The sequence below is a fragment of the Eublepharis macularius genome, chromosome 7, assembly GCF_028583425.1.
Source record: "Eublepharis macularius isolate TG4126 chromosome 7, MPM_Emac_v1.0, whole genome shotgun sequence".
NCBI lineage: Eukaryota > Metazoa > Chordata > Lepidosauria > Squamata > Eublepharidae > Eublepharis > Eublepharis macularius.
The window spans coordinates 50,543,907-50,565,294 of record NC_072796.1 but is presented as its reverse complement, the minus strand read 5'-3'; the positions used below and the strand labels follow the sequence as shown (position 1 = coordinate 50,565,294).

General features: G+C 39.4%; 1 protein-coding gene across 2 annotated transcripts in view; it reads left to right on the top strand.

Moving 5' to 3' along the window:
- ATP9B (ATPase phospholipid transporting 9B (putative)) overlaps positions 1-21,388 on the top strand; it is a 243,284-nt gene that overhangs the window by 193,402 nt on the left and 28,494 nt on the right. For both annotated transcript variants that reach the window (XM_054985070.1, XM_054985071.1), the window contains exons 14-17: positions 741-853; positions 3,558-3,806; positions 17,532-17,693; positions 20,218-20,310. In XM_054985070.1, the coding sequence (XP_054841045.1) occupies positions 741-853; positions 3,558-3,806; positions 17,532-17,693; positions 20,218-20,310 (617 nt within the window). The remainder of the gene's footprint in view (positions 1-740; positions 854-3,557; positions 3,807-17,531; positions 17,694-20,217; positions 20,311-21,388) is intronic.

Below are 21,388 nucleotides of genomic sequence, written 5' to 3'. Positions count from 1 at the left end.
TGGATAGGGCGCTTTGTTTCTTTGGTAAAACTGTATTGAAACAATAGCTTGAGAGGGAGGGATTGAGGGAAAGATGTGTACACTCAGTGGAATTTTCATTTACTTTCCCCCACTCCCATGCTGCACTGCTTTTTAAAACTGTTTGCCGTATAGTGAGGGAAGGTCAGTCGGGGATGGAGAGCTTGAAGTTGCTGCTTCTAGACAGGAAATATTGTATATGATAAAGAGTAGACTAAATTTCAACAAGAATTCAAGAGCATGAGTTTCAGATGAAGAATCAGCTTCAGGGTGAAAATGATGATGAATATACTGATATGAGATTGCATAGCCATGGAAAATACATAATTTTGTATCTTTGTTAAAGCCTGAGGAATACAGTATATTTTGAAAGAAAATATAAGGCTATATGACCTGGTCAGTTCTGGTTTGGTGCTGCTTATATTCTAAGACACATTACAGTACATATTGTCAATAATATTCCCCAGTATCACTAGAGAACCTGAGTTCAATTTCTAGTCCCATTAGAGGTTTTTGCTATTCAGCCCAGCTGCCTTGAGCTTGACAGTTTATTTTAAATCTGAACTTAATTCCACAGCAACTTTCTGGTTCAATTTATTCATCTGGGAAATGGTATAAATGTAACTCTCATCGAGACATATAAAGCAATAAAATGGGAGAATCTTTGTATCTGTAAAATTCTTTCTACAAATAAAACAGTAATTATGATGTTAATGTTACAGGCACACTGACCCAGAATGAGATGATATTTAAGCGCCTCCACCTAGGCACGGTGTCATATGGAACAGACACAATGGATGAAATTCAGAATCATATTTTCAGTTCCTACTCTCAGGTATTTGGTGCTTATTTCTTTCCCTGATATTGCTTTAATCCTATCAAAAAGTTTAATGTATATCAGCGATAGTGTACTTCAAAAAAAGTCACAGCGCTGGTGATATTTGTATATTAATTATATTACTAATGTCTTAAGGAAAAGAAAATATTAAATTAGCTGCATAAACAGATGGGGAAATGAGATTGTGAGATAGTCACTTGATTTTAGGTGCCTGTGAGTTAATACCTGAACACAGATCTAGAAATGTGTACTGTTCATGTGCTACTCCACATGGGCAGATTCAAGCAATAATAACCTAATTATTCAGTGGACTGCAATCATGGGCCCCTAGATAAACAGTGCCTAATGTCCAAACTTCTACATGTGGGAATATGAATAAAATAGTGCATCTTATGGTAAATTATTGGGTTGCTGGATGCAGTCCTATAGACCAGTGCCCCAAGATCAAATTGTCTTGTGATGTGTGTGTTTGCAATCAATATTTTACAAGGAAGAGCCCAACATTTTCACCACCTTTCTTTGATCAGAATAGGCAGTCACAGATTCATGTCACATTAATACAACCGGAGATTTGTTTGGCAGTTGTCACGGGGCTCAGTGCACCTAGATTTAAAAGACTGGGCAGACATGCTCAAGTTATTTATACAAATTCCCATGTTTTTTCACAATTGTGAATCTGAAATGAAAAATGAAGGGAGATACAAAAGTTCCAGAAGAGTTTAGCATATTTTAAACTCAAAGAGCTTTAACATTTTCAAAATCCAGGTCAGTAATTGCTTGTACTTCAAGAAAATTCTTCTCTTACAACAACTTTTCCTTTTGCAATTTTAAACACCTTAATTACAAATTTGTTTCTGCCATGTTTTCTGCGTAAGTATGAAAAATGCAGAAATAGATTACTTTCAATCACTATTTAATAATTGCTTTCAAAAGTATGTGTTGAACATTCCTTTATTTAAGCTATGATTATAGAAGCAGCCAGTTAGTTTATAGAAGGATTCTTGTGCGACATTGATTTTTTTTTTGTCCCTTGTTTGTGTTCAGTTTTATTATTAAGATGACAATAGTCGAGTAGGTCCACTCTAATGCAACGTACAAATCTATTATAACCTGATTATATTTCCCCACTGGAAGCATTTTCTGATAGAGGGCATAATCTTTAATGGAATTTGTGTGAAATTAAATTATGCAAGCATCAATAAACATAACATAATTCAGAAGGAGTAAATCAGCTTAATTTATTTGTGGCTGTAATGGCATCAGTGTTAGTGGAATGCAAATGCAGAGGTTTAGAGCAGAAGCTGAAAAGCAGTGCCAGATGAGCAGAAAGTTAAACCCTTTATTAGACTACACTGTAATTTGATGGGCAGAATATTCACGGTTCACTGGATCAGTACATGGAGTCAAAAAGAAGAGCTTGCTTGCCAAACAGGGTTTCAGCAGTGATATCCTGCAGAGAACAAAAAGTTAGTTTGATTATTCTGGTGAGGTGAGAAGAATTGTCTTGTAATAGTGATCTAAGATCTCTCTTGTCAAGAAGGAGGAAAATTAACATACTTCTTCACAGACACGTTTGAGACTGCTACAAAAACATGTTTTTTCCTTGGCTGGTCACATTACTATGGTGTTCATTCTTTTCCACTAGCCTGTAAGATATGTACCATTGAAGTATAATCTATTGCCATTGAAAGCAATGATAGGTGTCCCAACGACACCTACCATTGCTTTCAAAGGGGATGCATTATACTGATTTCAATGGATGAGGAGGATTAAAGCCTGTCTAAGGTGCACTGCCCATATTAACTTGACGTATGTTCTGAAGGCAGTTGTCAAAAGTTCATGGAGCTCTGAGCTCTTGAAACGGATAGCAACACTTCTGAAACTCTGTATGTCCAGCCACTCATAACAAATTGAAAGATAAAAATGGCCCTTTCCCAGCTACTTTCCACCTCATTTCATAAGAAAACAGCAGAAGAAATAGCAGGGGAAACTGTCCAAAAGCAGCAAATCTAATTCATTTTAACTAAAAACGTTGAATTAGGAAAGCTTTGGATAGGTTCACATAGCCAATGATTCCATCAGCATGGTAAAAAGGAGCGCACAGGCTTTCTCTTTCTGAATGTATAAGGTAATGTGTGAGTTGGTGCCCTGCACATTAGTTCAGTTTTCACTGTCCTCCTCAAAAAAGATAGAGAAAAATCACATTAGTCAAGTCTGAGTATATAGTTGCCTGAAAGTCATCTGTTGGGGTGGAGTATCTGTTCATCCACCACATGAGTGTATTCCACTTAATAAATTTGTGAAACAGCCCAGTGTCTGAGGTAAAATGGATAACAGCCATATTCGAAAGTTTGAATCTTGCATATAGTTAATTTTTTGACAACTAAAACAAAGGAAACGTCTACTGGGCACAGAAGGTTTAAAGGCTAGTAAGTAGAGTTCTTGGGCTGGATGGTGAAATTTAATAAAATGAAAAACCAAGGAGAATAGGTGATGTTTACAAAAAGAAAAGGAACTGTAATAAACAAGCTTTGGATAACTTGCTTAAGATATTCCATGCGTAAGATATTCCAAACCAGAAACCAGGGATGAAAGTAATACCTCTGCTTTATCTAAGCTGTATTTTTTTCTTGTTTTGGATTTTATATAATTGTATTGTATTGTATTGTATTGTATTGTATTGTATTGTATTGTATTGTAGGCTCATTCTCAATCAAGTGGAAACAGTACCAGTGCAACACCTTCCCGAAAAGTACAATCTTCTGCACCTAAAGTCCGAAAAACTGTCAGCAGTCGAATACACGAAGCAGTAAAAGCTATTGCATTATGTCATAATGTTACACCTGTATATGAATCCCGAGCAGGAGTGACTGGAGAAACAGAATATGCAGAAGTAGATCAGGATTTCAGTGATGAAAATAGAACTTATCAAGCTTCTAGCCCTGATGAGGTAAGCCTGCCATAATAAATTTTGTTTTAAACAAATGTAATGTTAGCTTTTTAAAATTTAATTATTACTTATGCATATGTAGTAACAACCAGATTCTGGCATCAGCAGTTGTCTAACAGCAACAGTAGCTGGGTCTCTGTCCTCTATGTGAAGCCCTGGAAACTCAATTCAATAAAAGCTGTGGCCTATTTTCAACCCACCTTGGTATATGGCCCCTGTTCCTGCCCTAGGTATCTTCTGTCACACAAGCAGAATTGTGGAATGCCTTGTTGTGTGTTACTGGATGACACAGTTCATCTTTTCCTGCACTTTGTTCTTGTTGTGCAATAATTACAGTTCCGTTTTATGTTTATACTATCAGACAAAAAATTCAGTGAATTATTAGGACAAGAAAAGAAGTAGCTCAATATAGAGGGATATGAGGGAATCAAGCAAAAGGTAAGCAAGTAAAACTGTTAGAGAATTTGGCATGCCATTATTTTAAGGGGAAGCAGTACAAGATTATGTATTTATACATAATCCTTATGTTCAGGATTAAAACACTGCTTTTGTTTTGCCAAGATACTTACATCCCCAAATTAAAATTACTGTTTGATCCTATACATACGCATATACATAAGATTATGTATACATGTATTATGTATGTATAGGATCAAACAGTAATTTTGTTTATGTATACATCATCTTATGTCTATGTGTATGTATAGGATCAAACAGTAATTTTGATTTGGGGGAGTAAGTATTTAGGCAAAACAAAAGCATTGTTTAATCCTGAACATCAGCTTTGCTTTGTAATCCTTAAAACTCATTTTCTGTGCTGAAATTTCTATAAAATTGATATTTCCTAAGAATTCTTTAAAGATGCTAAAAATGTTCAGCTAAAATGAAGTGAATAGATATTTAAATTACCTAAAAATAATTATATGACCAAATACAAAGCTAGAACTGAAATACCAGAAGGTCTTTATCATAATTTTTTAAAGAGTTCTATTGATGTAATGCTTGCAAATCACTGCAGCCTAAGGAAAATAATGTAAATGGTTCATTATTTAGCTTATTGAACTTTGCTGCAGTTAGGTTGACGGATGATACCAATGTTTCCCAATCACAAAAGTACCATTTTAAAAGCATTTTTATTGAATAAAGTGCTGTGAATATTGCACCCTGGAGCTTTAGTTAGGGAAATGGTTCAATTGATGTTTTCTCTTTAACCTCATTGTTGACCTATGAAAACATATTTGGTTAATAATCCACAGTATCATTTGATAGATTTGTTTTTATGCACCAGTCTTTGACAATGCAGTGTTTTCTGATCATTTCTAGATCTGGTTGATCATCTTTTGATACAGAACAGCATATAATAATAGCATTTTCCATCATAGGGTATACATTTTCACAACAGACAATAAATGAAAATGTACAGCTAGTTTGAACATAGCCTATTCATTTTCTAAAGTATAAAACCTTTTGGAATGATAAAAAAATAAATTCCATATATGTCCAATTTCAACAGCCATAGAAATTATGATGACCAGTGGGAACCTTCTGTATAATGTATGTAGTTACTGTAGCTTCAGATAAGTAACTTATTTTGTATTCATAGCATGAACTCTACTTATGCCAAGCTCATTGTTTCTTATGATAAGTGATCAATATTTCATTTTCTCTGAAAGAATGGAAAGTTTCATTTGTCTGTTCACTTGTGCCCTCTACAGCATAGCAAACAATGAGGATATGTGAGGATTCTGTTCATCTAGTCCAGCTATGCTTATGCTGTGTTGTCATATATGTATGTCCAGTTGAATAGTGGAAAGCTTGTTCCAAACTAATGTAATGAACAGTCATAAAAGGATATGAACTAAGTAGGCAGAGCAATAAAGTTCAAAGGTCACAAGTCCAAGTAATTTGGAGGCATGCTATGAACAGGAGCCTTTGAGGACCTTTGCCCCTCTTTGGATGCTGAGGATTGATTACTTGCAATTTTTAATGACTACTGTTCTAATAAACTAGCTGTTTATTGGCTACACATTCACCTACACCTATTCCAAAACACCTATAATTCTAACATTTTAAGGATTTAAATAGTATGGTAATGTTTGATGATGACATTCTGATGAGAAAACAGCCAAGTACTAAAATAAATTTAAAGTGATACCAAATGGTGATTTTTTTAAAAAGAATGTTCTATTAAATTAGAGTATGGAAGCTTTGATCTTGGCATGATTCCCATGTAATAATAAGCCATGATTTGTCATTACAGGAATAGGCCTGGGATATCCTTGGACTCACAAGCTCCCTCACACAGAGCTCAGAAATTAATCACTTCTGGTTTTGCAGCAAAATAGGGTTGACCATTTAACTAGTTAAAAAAGATTTTGTCAATTGACTGGTCAAATACTAGTCGAGTATTTTTAAAGCTTTAATCTTCTTAGAATAATAAGAAACTTAATTATCGAAAGGCTTGATACTTACACTGATTAAAAACAAATTTGTTAGTTTCATTTTCATACTGTATTTTCCTTAAAAGCTGAACTATTCTCTTACTTTTAAAAGTCAGTTTTTTAAAAGGAATTGTATTAAGTATGTTTAGATGGGTAGCTGTGTTGGTCTGCAGTAGAACAGCAGGATTTGAATCCAGTGGAACCCTAGAGACCAATAAGTTTTTTAGAGTGTAAGCTTTCGAGAGTCAGAGCTCCCATTTTCTGACTCTCCAAAGCTTTCCCTCTGAAAATCTTGTTGATCTCTAAGGTGTCACTGTACAAAGTATGCAGGCAGGTCAACTCTTCATGTTTAAAGATGCCTATAACTAACATAGATCGCCAGTAGGAGACTCTTTACTTTATACATCTACCTTGATTGCTGCAGAACTAAGGGACAAGCAGCTCTCACTTTTATCCTTGCTAACATATCATACCACTATGAAATAAAAGGTAAGCAGACACCCACACAGTGGCATTGTTGGTATTATGAACTATTTGAATGCTGTCAAATAGATGATCAACAGATAATGTTTGTGTGTATGTGTATCAAAATCATTTTATACTTGAAACAAATCATATGAATCAGTTAAAGTCTACTATCTCACTTGTTCTATGCTGTGGATGTGACAAAATGGGCCCTGCGAGCACCTCAGTCTGCTATGAGGGATGGGGGAATTTACTCATCTGGCCCAAATCCCAAGCTACACTGTACCCTGTTGAAGAGTTCACCTCTTGCATTTTATTCGACTCCTCCCCCAAATACAAATAGGATTCTTTTCCACTGTCACCAACAGGTTAATGCTTAGAGATATGCTTATCTAGTTTGTAAGTAGAGAGACTCTATTTTTTGTTTTTTAAAAGAGTTCTACTTAAGAACTAGGTATCTGTTCCAAATCACATGAATGCAGGAGGAGCCTTGAAAAATCCTACTTACTAGGGTAATTTAGATACAGGTCTTCCTCCCTTCTCGTTGTGTTCTGGTAAATGTGAGTCATGGTGGTGCCAAACTAATATAATGAGCAGTCATAAAAAGATAAGAAGTCAGGTTTTTATGTGGGTCCAGACAGAACACTATAATACTATATTCAGAAAAGGAAAAAATAAACTTGTATATGCAGTCTTTGATTATAACAGTAAACAGCATATGGTTGTCTATTACTAATGAGTAAAGGGAATATAAAATGGGCAATAAATGCAGGCAGAATAATCTTAACTGATTTTTGTTTCAGGCCATATTTAAGCCCCTCTCTTTCCCAGGTATTTCTGGCCTCTCTTCACTGATGTCTTCTCATATCAACTCTAAGCTTTCACATCATGTAAATTAAACATTTATTCAAAGTTTTAATTATTTTTCCCACAAATATTGGGTGGAGGGTAAAGTGTCATCTGACCATGGGGGGTAGTCAACAATGAGTTGTGGGAGAAGGGAAGGAACGAGAGAACAATGAAAATGCAGAGTAGAAAACATAGGCTACATAAATTACTGAGCTGGCATGCGTTAGGTCCAGTTCACACATGTTGCTCTATGTTTCTCTTTCTCCATGCAGTCTATCCCGTAAACAAGAATGCATGGAAGAAGCCTCACATATAGTGTCAGAGTGGCATGAACTTTCCCTTATGTGGTTTTAGAATAGCAAAATAAAAGTTAACACATTTGACTGAACTGCCAAATGTTGGTATTTGCATTATTTATTAAATGCAAGAGGCAGATAACAGATTATTCTTATCTATCGATTCCTTGACCTCCTTTTGGAGCACAGGTATAACTATCCAAAATGTGACTGTGCTATAAACTGCCAACTCAACTAGTATGTGAAGTCATGCATAAACTAAATAATAAACAGATGTGAGTCACCAAATATAGAACACTCAAGTCCTTGTTGCAAAGGGACACAAATGAGATGATAGGGTATTAACGGAAAGATGCAATTTACAGGTCAGAATGTAATAGTAACCTTTCACTGTGAAAATTGAAAATTAACCTTTGGAGTATTGGATCATTTGCAATAATATAGTGCACTTGTTAGGCAAAAAATAAAAACACCCTTTAAATTTTTTTTGTTGTGTTGGATCTGAAAATGACATTAAGTATTTTATTTTGTTCTCCTATTATAGCAGTCATTTTACTATATTTTAAATTACTGATCATTACAATAATACTTGGTGCATCCTACAATGTGCCTTTGATGCTGGCTTTTATTTCTGGCATGTTTAAACAAACCTTGTACTTAAATTACTACACACTGGGTTCTTCCTCTATTTCTTACCAATTTCCTCCATATCCTGCGACACATTTAATGATCGTATTTGGAGGAAATTCTGTTAGCTTGTCTCCTGATCCTTTTCAGATCAACATCCAGTGTTTAAAATCCCTTATAGATGCCAAAATAGGAAGGCATGTCCTATCCATGTATGCATAGTCACACTGTCTATATGTTCCTGGATGTTTCAAAAAAAAGATTGATTGTACTGACTGATTATTGGGTCTCCATTCTATTCCTCTTTCATCTGGTTAACAATTTTTTCTGATTACTGAATCAGCTTCTTGTGAACATTGACAAGTACCAAATGATTAGGCCAAGGGATATTTGTGATTTTTATTATTGTCTAGAACATAAGAAAAGCCTGCTGGATTAGACCAGTGGTTCATCTAGTCCAGTATTCTGTTTCACACAGCAGCCGACCAGTTGCCTGGAAGCCAAACAGGGCATGAAGGTGGAAGCACTGCTCTGCTGGTGCCTCCCAGCACTGGCATTCAGAGGTTTGCTGTCTCTAGACACGGAGGCTCCCTTCAGTCATGAATGGACCCCTCCCCTATAAATCTTTCTAGTCCACTTTTAAAGCTGTCAGTGCTCATGACCAACCCTGACAATGAATTCCACAGTTTAAGTACTTGGTAAGTAAGAAAGTATTTCCTTTTGTCTACTCTGAACCTATTTCCTGCCAATTTCATTGGGTGCCCCCAAGTTCTAGTATTATGGGAAAGGGAGAAAAAACTCCCTCTATCCACTTTCTCTACCCCATGTATAATTTATAGCCCTCTGTCATGTCTCCCTTAGCTGTCCTTTTTCTAGACTGAAAAGTTCCAGGCTTTCCCTTTAGCAAAAGTGATTCAACCCTCTCATCATCTTAGTTGCCCTCCATTATGCTTTTCCCAGTTCTACAGTGTCTTGTTTGAGATATGGTGGCCAGAACAGCACACAGTATTCCAAATTGAGTCCATACCACAGTTTTATACAAGGGCTTTACAATATTGGCTGTTTGATTTTTAATCCCCTTCTTAATAATTTCTAACATGGAGTTTGCCTTTCTTACCACTGTATTGACATTTTCATTGAGCTTTCCACAACAACCTCAAGATCTCTTGCAGTCACAACCAGTTCAGACTCCATCAGCACATATTTTTGTCCCGATGTGCATCACCTCACACTTACCCACACTGAACTTAATTTGCCATATGGCTGCCCACTCTCCCAATTTGGAGAGATCCTGCTGTAGCTCTTCACAGTCTGCCTTAATTTTCGTCATCCTGAATAATTTGATATCATCTGCAAAGTCAGCTAGTATTCTGCTCAGCCCCAATTCCAAAGCTTTTATGAACAAACTGATAACACTGGCCCCAAGACCAATCCTTGCAGGACCTCATTGTTCATTTCCTTCACTTCAAAAACTGACTATTTTTACTTTGTGCTTCCTGACATTTAACCAAATTTTAATCCATGAAAGAACTGGTCCTGTTATCCCATAATTGCTACTCTTACACAGGAGTCTTTGGTGAGGTGCCTTGTGAAAAGCCTCTTGGAGGTCTAGGTATATGATGTCTACTGGAACGCCTTTATCCACATGCCCAAAAAACTCCAAGAGGTTGGTAAGGCAGGAGCCATGTTGATTTTCGCTCAGCAGAGTTTGTTCTTTGATGTTTCTGAAAATTCTCCTTTTAATGACAGTTTCTATTAATTTATCTGGAACAGATGTTAGACTAACTGGCTTGTGATTTGGAGCCTAGAGCTGAGGGCGGGGAAGGGGAGGACACAAGGAGAAAAACTTAGACTCACACATAAGTTGGAATGAAAAATTGGCCACAACGTTATTGAATACAGCATAAAAGAACTTTGGTGATGCATGCGGGTCTGATCCCAAGACATTGGGTGATCCGCCTGCCAGCCAATGACCCTCATCCCACCCCCCCAGACTGCAGCTGAGGGGGGGGAAACCAATTAGTGACATTAAGGGGGAGATCACATGGGTGTACACTCCTGTGTGATTCCCCTGCCACCTGGAAGTGAGTATGCCCCAGCAGCCCCCAAGCTGGGCATGCACTTCCATAACTCACTCCCGAGATTCCATATGGGAATCCCCTTAATAGGGAGCCTGGGCACGCAGGCCCTGCCTCCCTCCAAAAGGGATCCAAACCAATGCAAACCACCAGACAAAGTTGTAATGAAGGAACTAATGAATTAACCAAAGAAAGGGGGAGAGGAGGGTGGGATTTGCCAGCAAGAGCAGAGTGCAAAGAGGCAGGATCTACAGCTTTCCATATATCCGGCTGCCAGACCAGAGGGAAGATTGCATCCCTGAGGTCTGGAGCCCAGCCCAGCCAGCTCGTCCCCGGCCACTCCTGATAGGGTGGCTGGGGATTTCAAATCGATTGACCATGGGCCTGCCCAGGGAAAGCCGGGTGAGCCCTATTACATAGCAGCTGCCATGCTCCGTCCTCTTCCCCACCCATCAGCAGCAACCTGGCCCCCAGGTAAGTCTGGTGGCCTTTGCTTCCTGAATCGCCCTGGAGCCTTTTTTAAAATTGGGGTGACATCTGCTATTTTCAAGTTATGCAGCATTTAGGCCAGTTATAGCAACATATATCTAATTGTTAGTAGATGAAGTATTTCATGTTTGAGTTCTTTAAGTACCCTCAGGTGTATGCCATGTGGACCTGGACTTACTGTTTTTCTGATTTTTCTAGTAGTTCTAGAACTTCATATGTTATCACTTCAATTTCATTCAACTATTCAGACACCCTTTCAAAAACAGTGGTTCCACTGTGGCAGTGGAAAGTGCTGTCAAGTCATAGCTTATTTATAGCAACCCCTGCTGGAGTTTTCAAGACAAGAGATTAACAGAGGTGGTTTGCTATTGCCTGCCTCTGCATCTGGTTTTCCTTGTTGGTCTTCCATCTAGTTATTAACCAAGGCTGACTTAGCTTCTGAGATATGAAAAGCTTGGGCTAGACTGGGCTCTCCAAGTCAGGGCAGTTCTACAGAATGATCCACATTTTCCACAGTGAAAACAGATGCAAAGAATTATTCAGTTTCTCTGCCATCTCCCCATCTTCTTCAAGCAATCCTTTAATTCCTTTGCCATCCAACGACCCAGCCGCCTCTTTAGCTAGTTTCTTGCTCCTGATATATTTGAAGAAATGCTAATTGTTTTTAATATTAATGGATTTGGCCATCTGCTCCTCAAAGTCTGTATGTGCTCATCGTATTGTCTTCTTACACTTCTTTTATCAGAACTTGTGTGCCTTTTTGTTCACCTGGATTGGGGAGATCTTCCACTTTTTAATATAAGACTTTTTGCTTTAATTGGCTTCCTTGACTTGTTTTAACCATGTAGGTGTCCTTTTAGACTTCTTTGTACCTCTCTAGATTTGACATATGTGTTCTATCTGGGCATTAATCAGCATAGTTTTAAATAATTTCAAATAGTTTCTAGTATCCTAGAGGGATTTGGCTGTCTAAAATTTCTGCTTAACTTTCTTTTGACTAGTTCCTTCATGTGTAGCAAAGTTCCCTCTTTGAAATCAATAGTGATTTGTTTGGACTTTGGGGGGCAAATTTCTGGTGACATGAATGCTGAATGTAATAGCGTTGTGGACACTGTTCCCATTCGGTACAACAATATTTAAATCTCACACCAGGTCTTGAGCCCCACTCAGAACTAAGCCCAGAGATGCTACACCTCTAGTTGGCTCTGTGACCAACTGTTCCAGTGCACAGTCATTTATGATGTCTAGAAAGCTTCTTTCTGTGGAATGACTCAAGCACGTATTTGTCCAGTCAGTGTGAAGGGAAGTTTAAATTCTCCAGTAATACATTTTCCCCTTTAGTCATCACCCTTATTTCTTTCTCCATCTTGACGTCTGCCTTCTGCTTTTGTTGAGGGGGACAACTGTAAGTAATCCTTAGGACCTAGTATCTCTAACCATAGTGACCCCATGGAGGGTTTTCATCCCCTCATGTTTTTTGTCAGATAAGCCCTGCATATCTGCCATGCCGTTAATTGTATCTGTACTGCTATTGTAAGGGGTCTCTGAGTAAGTGCAGAGTGACGCTGTTTTCTAATGTGCGATGACTAATTGCTTATCTTACAGGAGAGGCGTTTTCATTTTGAGTTCCTGCCAAGCTGCTGGGAATTCAACCTTGGAGAAGCTGAGCTCCCTTTTCCCTCCTCCTTCCCAGGCCTCTTCTCAGACCTTAACTGCCAAAATTCCTCATAAACTGTTTCTCTGTTAAGGGTGGGGACTTCATCCTATAACTATCTGTATTCTATCACCTTTGGGCATTCCAGCCAATTCCATTGTCTGAGCTACTTGATACTGGTATTAATCCTTAATAAAACATTTTAACTCTTTCACAGAAGTGATGCAGTGAAGTGTTTTGGGAATTACCTGACAAGACCTGTCAGTTTTCTGGCTTACTTGACTCTTTGCTGTCTTTGATATAAAAAGCAATACCACCACCCTGGTTTCCCTGTCCTGTCTATAGAGTTTATATCCAGGGATAACGATGTCCATTGATTTTCCTTATTCCACCTTATTTCTGAAATGCTCACTGTATCTCTATCAGGGGTCCCCAGACTTTTTTAGCCTGCAGGCATTTTTGGAATTCTGACTGGGAATTCTGACTGGCACCAGGCACAAAATACTAGGGAATGAGGTTATGCATAAATCTAACAGGAACTCTTCTACATTTCAAGCAGAAGCTCTTCTTAACAGGATACCTTTTAAAATGAACTTACTGTTTAAAAACATTTTATTGCATATACACACTTACCTTCAGTAATGCAATGAAGGTCCTTGTGCTATGGTGGCATCTGCTATCAAAGGAACTTTTAAAACATCTGCACAGCCAATCCAATCTCTAGTGCTCAATCAAAAGCACTCTGGACAAAACCCCCACCTGGCCTTGCCCCTTTTCTAAAAATACTTGGTGGGAGCCTGGAAATGTGTTGGCAGGCATCAAGATTCCTATGGACACCATGTTGGGGATCCCTGATCTAAACTGACTGCACCAAGCAGTCCAGCTACCAGATCTTGGTTTGGAGACTTGCAAGATTGGCATACAGGCACCTGTACCTAATTTCCCTTTCTAAGGATTGCAGACTGCTCAGATACAACCTATGCACAATGTGTAGGCCATATACAAACATGAAGCCCGACGTGAACATCAGACAGAGCAAGCTAGCACAATTTCGCCTCCCTCCTCTCCTGCATAGTAATTGAATGTCTCCATGGGGATTAGTTTTCAAATCTCATTTTCTCAGCTTCAGAAACAGTCATGCATTCTTAAGATGCAAAGCCAGATTTTACTCCCTGTCCTCATGTCACCAGTTAACTGTGGTGGGAAGGGATTTAAAGGGAACTTATCCCTGTCCTTTATATCACCACTTAGCTGGCTTTCAGTATTGGGGGGATTGGAAGTGCCTTTTGGCCATGGTTGGAAAATGGCTCCTGCCCACCTTGGGCAGTACAAGGAGACAGGAAGTATATTTTGGCCATGGCTGAAACATACCCCTCTCACACCCAAGCTGTGCAGCAGGTGAGGATTTAAAAAGGACTGGAATGCTGCATGTCTTGGTCCTGCGGGGGGACCTTTCCTGCCACATAGCTGATTGGAAGTAGGAAGGGGGCTGTGCATTCTGACCATGGGCACTGCCTGCACTACTGCAGATGTTGCCCATGGCCAGGAGCCCCCCTCCCCCATGCTCACAGTCTGTTCTCAAGATGTGGAGGAGCAAGCAGTGAATCCTCATGGCTAACGCAGCTACAGTTGCCCAAGGACTCTAGTTAACACAACTTTTTCATGCTGCGTAATTTTATTTATTATTAAAACGTGTATCCACATAAAGGCTAGCCTGCTTGTTAAAATAGTCATTACATGAAAATATAACCCAAAGGTTAGATGGGAGCCCTTGAAGTGGGGTGAGAAGGCAGTTTTACTGGATTCCTCCTCATTGCAGCAGGGTGTACTGTGGTGCATTTTGTTTGTAAGGCTCTCCCGACCCCCAGAGAGAATTTTCAGGACAAAGCAGGCTGCTTGGGGAAGGGGAGAGTGGAAAAAGAACTGTCACCAACTCCTTCTGTGAAGTTTCCCTCTAGATCCAACCCAGTATACTTTGTACCTCAACAGAGAAAGAAATGCCAAATACATCATGGGGGACATCAAGTCCTCCACTGGCCCTGGTGTCAAAATCAGCCATCTTATACCCCATTTGTCTGCAGTTGTCCTCAAGGAAAAACTGCAGACAAAGGCATGGTGCTGTAGAACAGCACAGACTTAACACAGGTGACTAGGTCCCCGATTCCAGGCCTGCATGGTGCTTACTACCAAAACAGCCTGGCAGGTGACTCGGGCATAGTTGAGATTTTGAGCCATCTTATACACAAGTGGCCTTGATCTGAGAATGCTTAAATCTAGAGACTGGGGCCATGAACAAACAAGACTGATCTTCCTACACACATGAAAAATTACTCAAGTTTGCAGAAAAATCTGAAATCTATAAAAATATATTAGGGGGGGTTAAAAATAATAATACTAATATTTGATTTATATAACTCCCTTCAGGACAACTTAACACCCACTCAGAGCGGTTTACAAAGTATATTATTATTGTCCCCACAACAAACACCCTGTGAGGTGGGTGGGGCTGAGAGAGCTCCTAGAAGCTGTGACTGACCCAAGGTCACCCACTTGGCTTCAAGTGGAGAAGTGGGGAATCAAACCTGGTTCTCCAGATTAGAGTCCCACACTCTTAACCACTACACCAAACTGGCTCTCAACAACCCAAAATGATTGAAGGAGATCCTATAGCTTCAAGCAGATGTGTTCAGTGGCTGCTGCTAAGCAACAGGTCAGTATTTCAGGCTTGGTTTCTGTCAGGGAGTGAGCAGGGCCCTTTTGTCCTTTGAGGGAGGAATCATTGGGGCCAGCCCAGACTGGTCCCAATGAATGACTTGATACCACATGACTTGCATGACTCACCCAGGCCTGGCTGCTTGCCACTACTCAACAGCAGCCCCCTTCCCATGCCAGTGTAGTGTAGTGGTTAGAATTTCAGAGTAGGATGTGGGAGACTCAGGTTCAAATTACCACTCTGCTGTGGAAGCTCACTGAATAACTTTGATCCAGTCACATACTCTCAGCCTAACCTACCACTAAGGGCTGTTGTGAGGATAATATGGAAGTGAGAAGCATGATTTAAACTGCTTTGGATCTTGCTGTAAAGAAAGGCAGTATATAAATGAAGTAAATTAGTAAATATAGATGAAGATGTAGGACAGATAAAAGCTAAATTGTTTAATGGGTTTAAAGGAATGAAGGACGTAGGGAAAGGTGAGCATATGGAGGCTGCCAAGAGAAGAGAAATAAGAAATTGTATGAGGAAGGGAATACAGAGGAAAGTAAAGTTAATACCTTCACCTGAAACCCAGTCTGAGTAGACAATATTGACCTTGATGGACCTGTTTCAATATAAGGCAGTTTCATGTGTGTTCATATGTGAATGGGGTTACCAACTTTATTGTTCGTGCACCTTTGAAAACTGCTCTGACAGTCTGCAGCATCGCAGACTGCCCGCCAAGTGTTTTAGAAATTTGCAGGCCAGGGGTTTTCACCCAGCAGAGCTTCTGAATGGCCATTGGAGTTGTGATTGGCTGTGCAGATTTGCTACCATCACAGCACAGAGTTGTTCATTGCATACTACAAGTAAGCTGTGTGTCTGCAAGAAAATATTTTTAAACAATATGTTCATTTTAAAAGACACCATGTTAAACACAACTTCTGCCTGAAATGTTGAAGAGTTACTATTAGCTTTATGAATGATTTCCCTGACATTTTGTGGTTGGCTGCACCTCTTGTGGCAACCTTTTTGCTCCTACCACCCTGTATCAGAATTCCAAAAATGCCTACAGGGTCAAAAAGGTTAGGAACCATTGCAATAAAACTTATATGATCTCTCTCACACCTGGATAATCACCTGGAAAAATATTAATTACAACATTGACATTGCCAGGCTTGCCTAATACTATATTAGCAATGGCATCTATTCATTGTTACTAATTTTGTGAAACAATTACTCTTTAAAAATAGAACATTTTCCATGGAAAAATGAAGCATTGGAAATTTTTCTAGAAAATATTTGTGCCCCTCAAAGTTCTGCTGTCATCTGACAAAGCGGCACGGAAAGGGGACATTTCACTCCCACCAGCTTGGATCAGCTGCTTGTCGAGGAGATCTCCAATGAGCTGCGGATCTGGGGGTGGAAATGCCCCTTTCCCTGTCACTGCGAAGCGACACGGAAAGGGGCATTTCACCCCCGCAGGCTTGGATCAGCTGCTTGTCAGGGATATCCCCGACAAGCAGCTGATTTGGTGGCTGAAATGCCTCTTTCCCTGCCACTTCGCAGCGGCACGAAAAGGAGCATTTCACCCTGGCAGGCTTGGATCAGCTGCTTGTCAGGAAGATCCCCAACAAGCAGCTGATCGGGGTGGAAATGCCCCTTTCCCTGCTGCTTAGCAGCAGCACGGAAAGGGGTATTAGGGTTTAACACAAACTAAATGAACCGGCAGACCAGTTCGTGGAAGTTCATGGAAAACGGGCTTCCACAAACCACTGGTTCACGAAGCATAAAAGGGCCCAGTTCTTATGAACTTTAGTTTGTCTTGCGGTTCGTGCCCATCTCTACTCCTGATACTTCCCATTTCTGACTCCTGCACCAGTTTAGCTGGACAGGTTTACGATGCAGCTATCAGTATGGCACTATGTCAGCATAAGACCTTATTTGCCATTCTAAACAGTTCTAGGATGACTTTAAGATTGTGTCTTGTAGAATATGGAAAATTGTATTGAAAACTATAGGGAAAGATCAAAGTTCCTTTATTTTACTATCTGTAATGAATTTATAATCTCCTGTAGACTGTATCATGTTATACAATGTTATAATTGATAATTAAAATGTTTCTATCTAGGTAGCCCTGGTGCAATGGACAGAAAGTGTTGGCCTTACTTTGGTCAATAGGGATCTTACTTCGATGCAGCTGAAAACCCCTAGTGGGCAAATTCTGACATACTACATCCTGCAAATTTTCCCTTTTACATCTGAGAGCAAGCGAATGGGAATCATAGTGAGAGTATGTTTTGTTAATATTTTGCTTCTTGGTTCTAATTGGTAGCTTGTATAATAAAAGTGTGCAATTTGTAAATGTGCATGATTTTACAAATACAAGTTGGCAAACTGGATTAATAATGTAAATATGTTCTCATATACTGTGGCTTGGATCCTAAATCCTGTGAGCAGAGGGAGATTGCAGAAGTGGATCTTCCCACCTTCCCCTTCTCTTATAGTCTCCCTGTGTTCTCCCAGACTTTCTGTAGAGGCCCTCCTAAACAAAGTGTTATGTAGCACAAGTAGCTGCAGTAAAGAGTGGAAAACAATCTACCCCTCACAGTATTGTCAGTTTTGCCTCATTTCTCCTCTTCACTGCATCCCACTGTGCTGTATTGCGTTTTGTTCATGAGTGTCTCTCAGTTCTCAGTAGAAAGTATATTCTTTGAGAAGATGGAGAAAGATCATTTGCAAATTTCTTCCATTTGTGAGACTTTAAGTCCAGCATTTGTTCCTCATAAGTAATAAATATACTTGAGTGAAGTTTAAATTCCTGGTAAGGTGACAGTCAAGCAAGATGTTTTCTGAGTGCATTAGTGTAATATATATAAGACTCATTGCTCTATATCTTAATTTACAAAAATGTTATCTGAAGCTGAAATATGTGTATTTAAATTATTCTCATCTTATTTATATTAGACTTTAGTGTAAAAGAATACAAATGAACTAATTATAATTGCCAAAAAGAAACTGAAGCTGTGTTAGAAAAATGTATTAATACAGAAGTGATCTTTTTTATTTATGGGAAGAAGACACTCAAAATCTGACCCCTTTTGTATAAATATAATATTTATAAATACCTGTTCATCAGATATCTGGCAGTACATAGAAGCTTTACTGCAGTGTTTCCCAATCAGGGTTCCACAGGACATTGTCAGGGGGTCTACAAGACATTGTGGAATAAATAAATAAATAATGTGAAATACCACAGAAAATTCCCAATCTCCCTCAGAATATCATAGTTATATTTAGCTGTATTGTGTATATGTTCATTTTGTATTGTTACAGAGCATTGCTAATCAAAATGACAGTAATTTAGCAGTAATTGAATTGCACTCTCCACCATCAACTTTTTCTAGCTCGTAAAGTTTTTGTAGGTAGGGGTTCCCTATCTCAGGATTAATTAAAAATTAATTTCTGGGTTCCGCAATAGAAAATGGCAACACCGTTCTACTAGAGCTGGATCGAGGAGGGGCAGGGGGGTAGCCTGCCCCCAGTGCCACCAAAGAGGGGGTGCCAGGTGCAGCTGCCAGCCGCTGGGAGCCCGAGCGCAGGGTTGGGAGGCCCTCGCCTGCCCTGCCGATGGGGCGGCTGGCTTGCCGCACATGCAGGACCTCCCAGCTCTGCGCTCAGCCACCCGCACAGCAAGCCAGCTGCCCCAACGCACGCACCGCCACCAACTCCGTGGCACACCCGGCACTGAGGCGGCTGGCTTGCCATGCAGGCGGCACGGGGCAGGCAAACTGTACGGAGGGCCTCCTAGCCCTGCGTTCAACTGCCCACGTGGCAAGCCAGCCGCCCCAGCACGTACACACATGCACCGCTGCTGCTAGCTCCACGGGGCACTGGGCGCTTGGGCGGCCAGAAGTGACGTCAACATGCAGCGCTGGGAGCACACGCGAGCAAGGAGGCTGGACCAAGGGTTGCACCGTGCACCGGCAACCCTAGATCCGGCCCTATTGAATTTACTATTGAATTTATCACACTACTTACCAGTTTCCAACCGTGTGCGTGCGCTGATGTTGCTTTTTATACGTGCAGATTAATTTTTTCTTGCACATACAAGAAGCTTTGTATCATGCTCTTATTTATCAATGTGTTTATTTATTTAGAATGCTGCATCTTCAAAGAATGCAGTTTGAGGCTGTTTACAATTAAAAACCACAGTATTAAAAAAGTGTTTAAAAAAACATAAGACATTGAACATAAGCAACATAAAAACTATCTATAAAATAGAAGCAGATCATTAAAAAGCTGGTACAATAAACCCCCTAATTAAAAGCTTGGGTAAAAGCACATGTTTTAGCCTGATGCCTAAAGTAAGTAAAGTAGGTGCCAGGCGAGCTTCAAGGGGGAGGACATTCCAAAGGGGAAGGTGCCAACAGAAAAAAAACCTTTTTCTAATCACCACTTTAGTGGAGTGGGGTTGATGCTTGTACATGCTTCCTGATATCCTTACCCAGCTATTCTTTGTGCCCTGCAATTTACTTGAGAAACATGCGTAATATTAGTTGGACAGAGAGGAAGGGCTTGGGAGTGCAGAGCTCAACTGCCATTTCCTCCAAGGTTTAATTTTGCTGTCTGCATGCATGCTTATATGTGCCTGTAGGTGCAGAGAAGAGGGGGGAGCAGGGTGCTCTTGAGCCTTACTAGGGTTTTCCTTACAGAGCTATTGTTACCTGTAGTGCAAGTGGGTCATGTACGTGCTCACGCAGACACTGTACACACATAAAAGTGAGTGTGTGTGTATACACTTTTTTTAAATGCAGGATGAATCTACAGGGGAAATCACATTTTACATGAAAGGTGCAGATGTTGCCATGTCCACCATTGTTCAGTATAATGACTGGCTAGAAGAAGAGGTAAGAAAGTTTAATAATAACTGTTTCTGCTTGACCCCCAAAAAGTACGTACCTCATTTTGACATAAAGAAATGTTGCAGAACTGTGGCATTCTTCATGAACAAAAGGCGAAAACTAACCTCTTCCTTGGAACAGATTTCATTGGACTAGACTGAAGAATGGAAAGCATGATCCAAAGTAGTTAATTGATTGAAAAATATAATTAAGTGCATCATTAATAGGTTTTGAAGAGTTGGCAATGTTTTCCAAATTTTGCATAATATTAAAAGAAAAGGAAAGTGAACTATTTAATTGAATAACAGAATAATGGATTTTTTAAAAAGTTTAATGTGTTGAATATTATTGTAAAAAAATATATTGGGTTGGATTCCCACACCACCACCCAGAGTTTCCCAACCTTTGGGAGTGGCTAGGGGGAGTTGCGTGAGGAATTACACTGCAGTATCATTAACAAACATCCTTTCTCTGTATCCAAGCCATAGGCCAAGATCCAAAGAGTTTCTCTAGGCACACACAAGTGTGTGCCAATAGGCTTTTTTTTTTACTCTGAGCAGATGATATAACTGAAGATGACTCTCATTTTAACTTGTTACATGTATTTGGTTTGACTGTATGAGAAGGTATTAATAAATATGTCTTCATAAACTAGACTCAATATGCTGTACTGCATTGTTGTTTTAGATACCAGCAATTGTCTTAATTTGACCTTACATGTAGACAATATGGTAATGTGATGATCACACGATGCATGTTCATAATGGTATTGGCAATATAAATCAATACCTGCTTCAGGCAGTTTGATTTAATCAGGGACATGAATAAATTAAACTCCCTGAAGACCTAATAAAGTGTCATAAAAATTACTTTTGCGATAATGATGCACGATTAATTGTAAAATACTTGCTTAATTTATTTAGCATTATGAGGTCAAATCAATAAGTATTTTACACTAGACAGACAGCATTCTTTTTTTAAAGAACTGTGAATATAGCTATAGTATATTACTTTCAACACTGGTGTTTTAATTAACAAAATATGTTTACTGTCAGATCATATTTATGTTATACTAGTTGTTGGC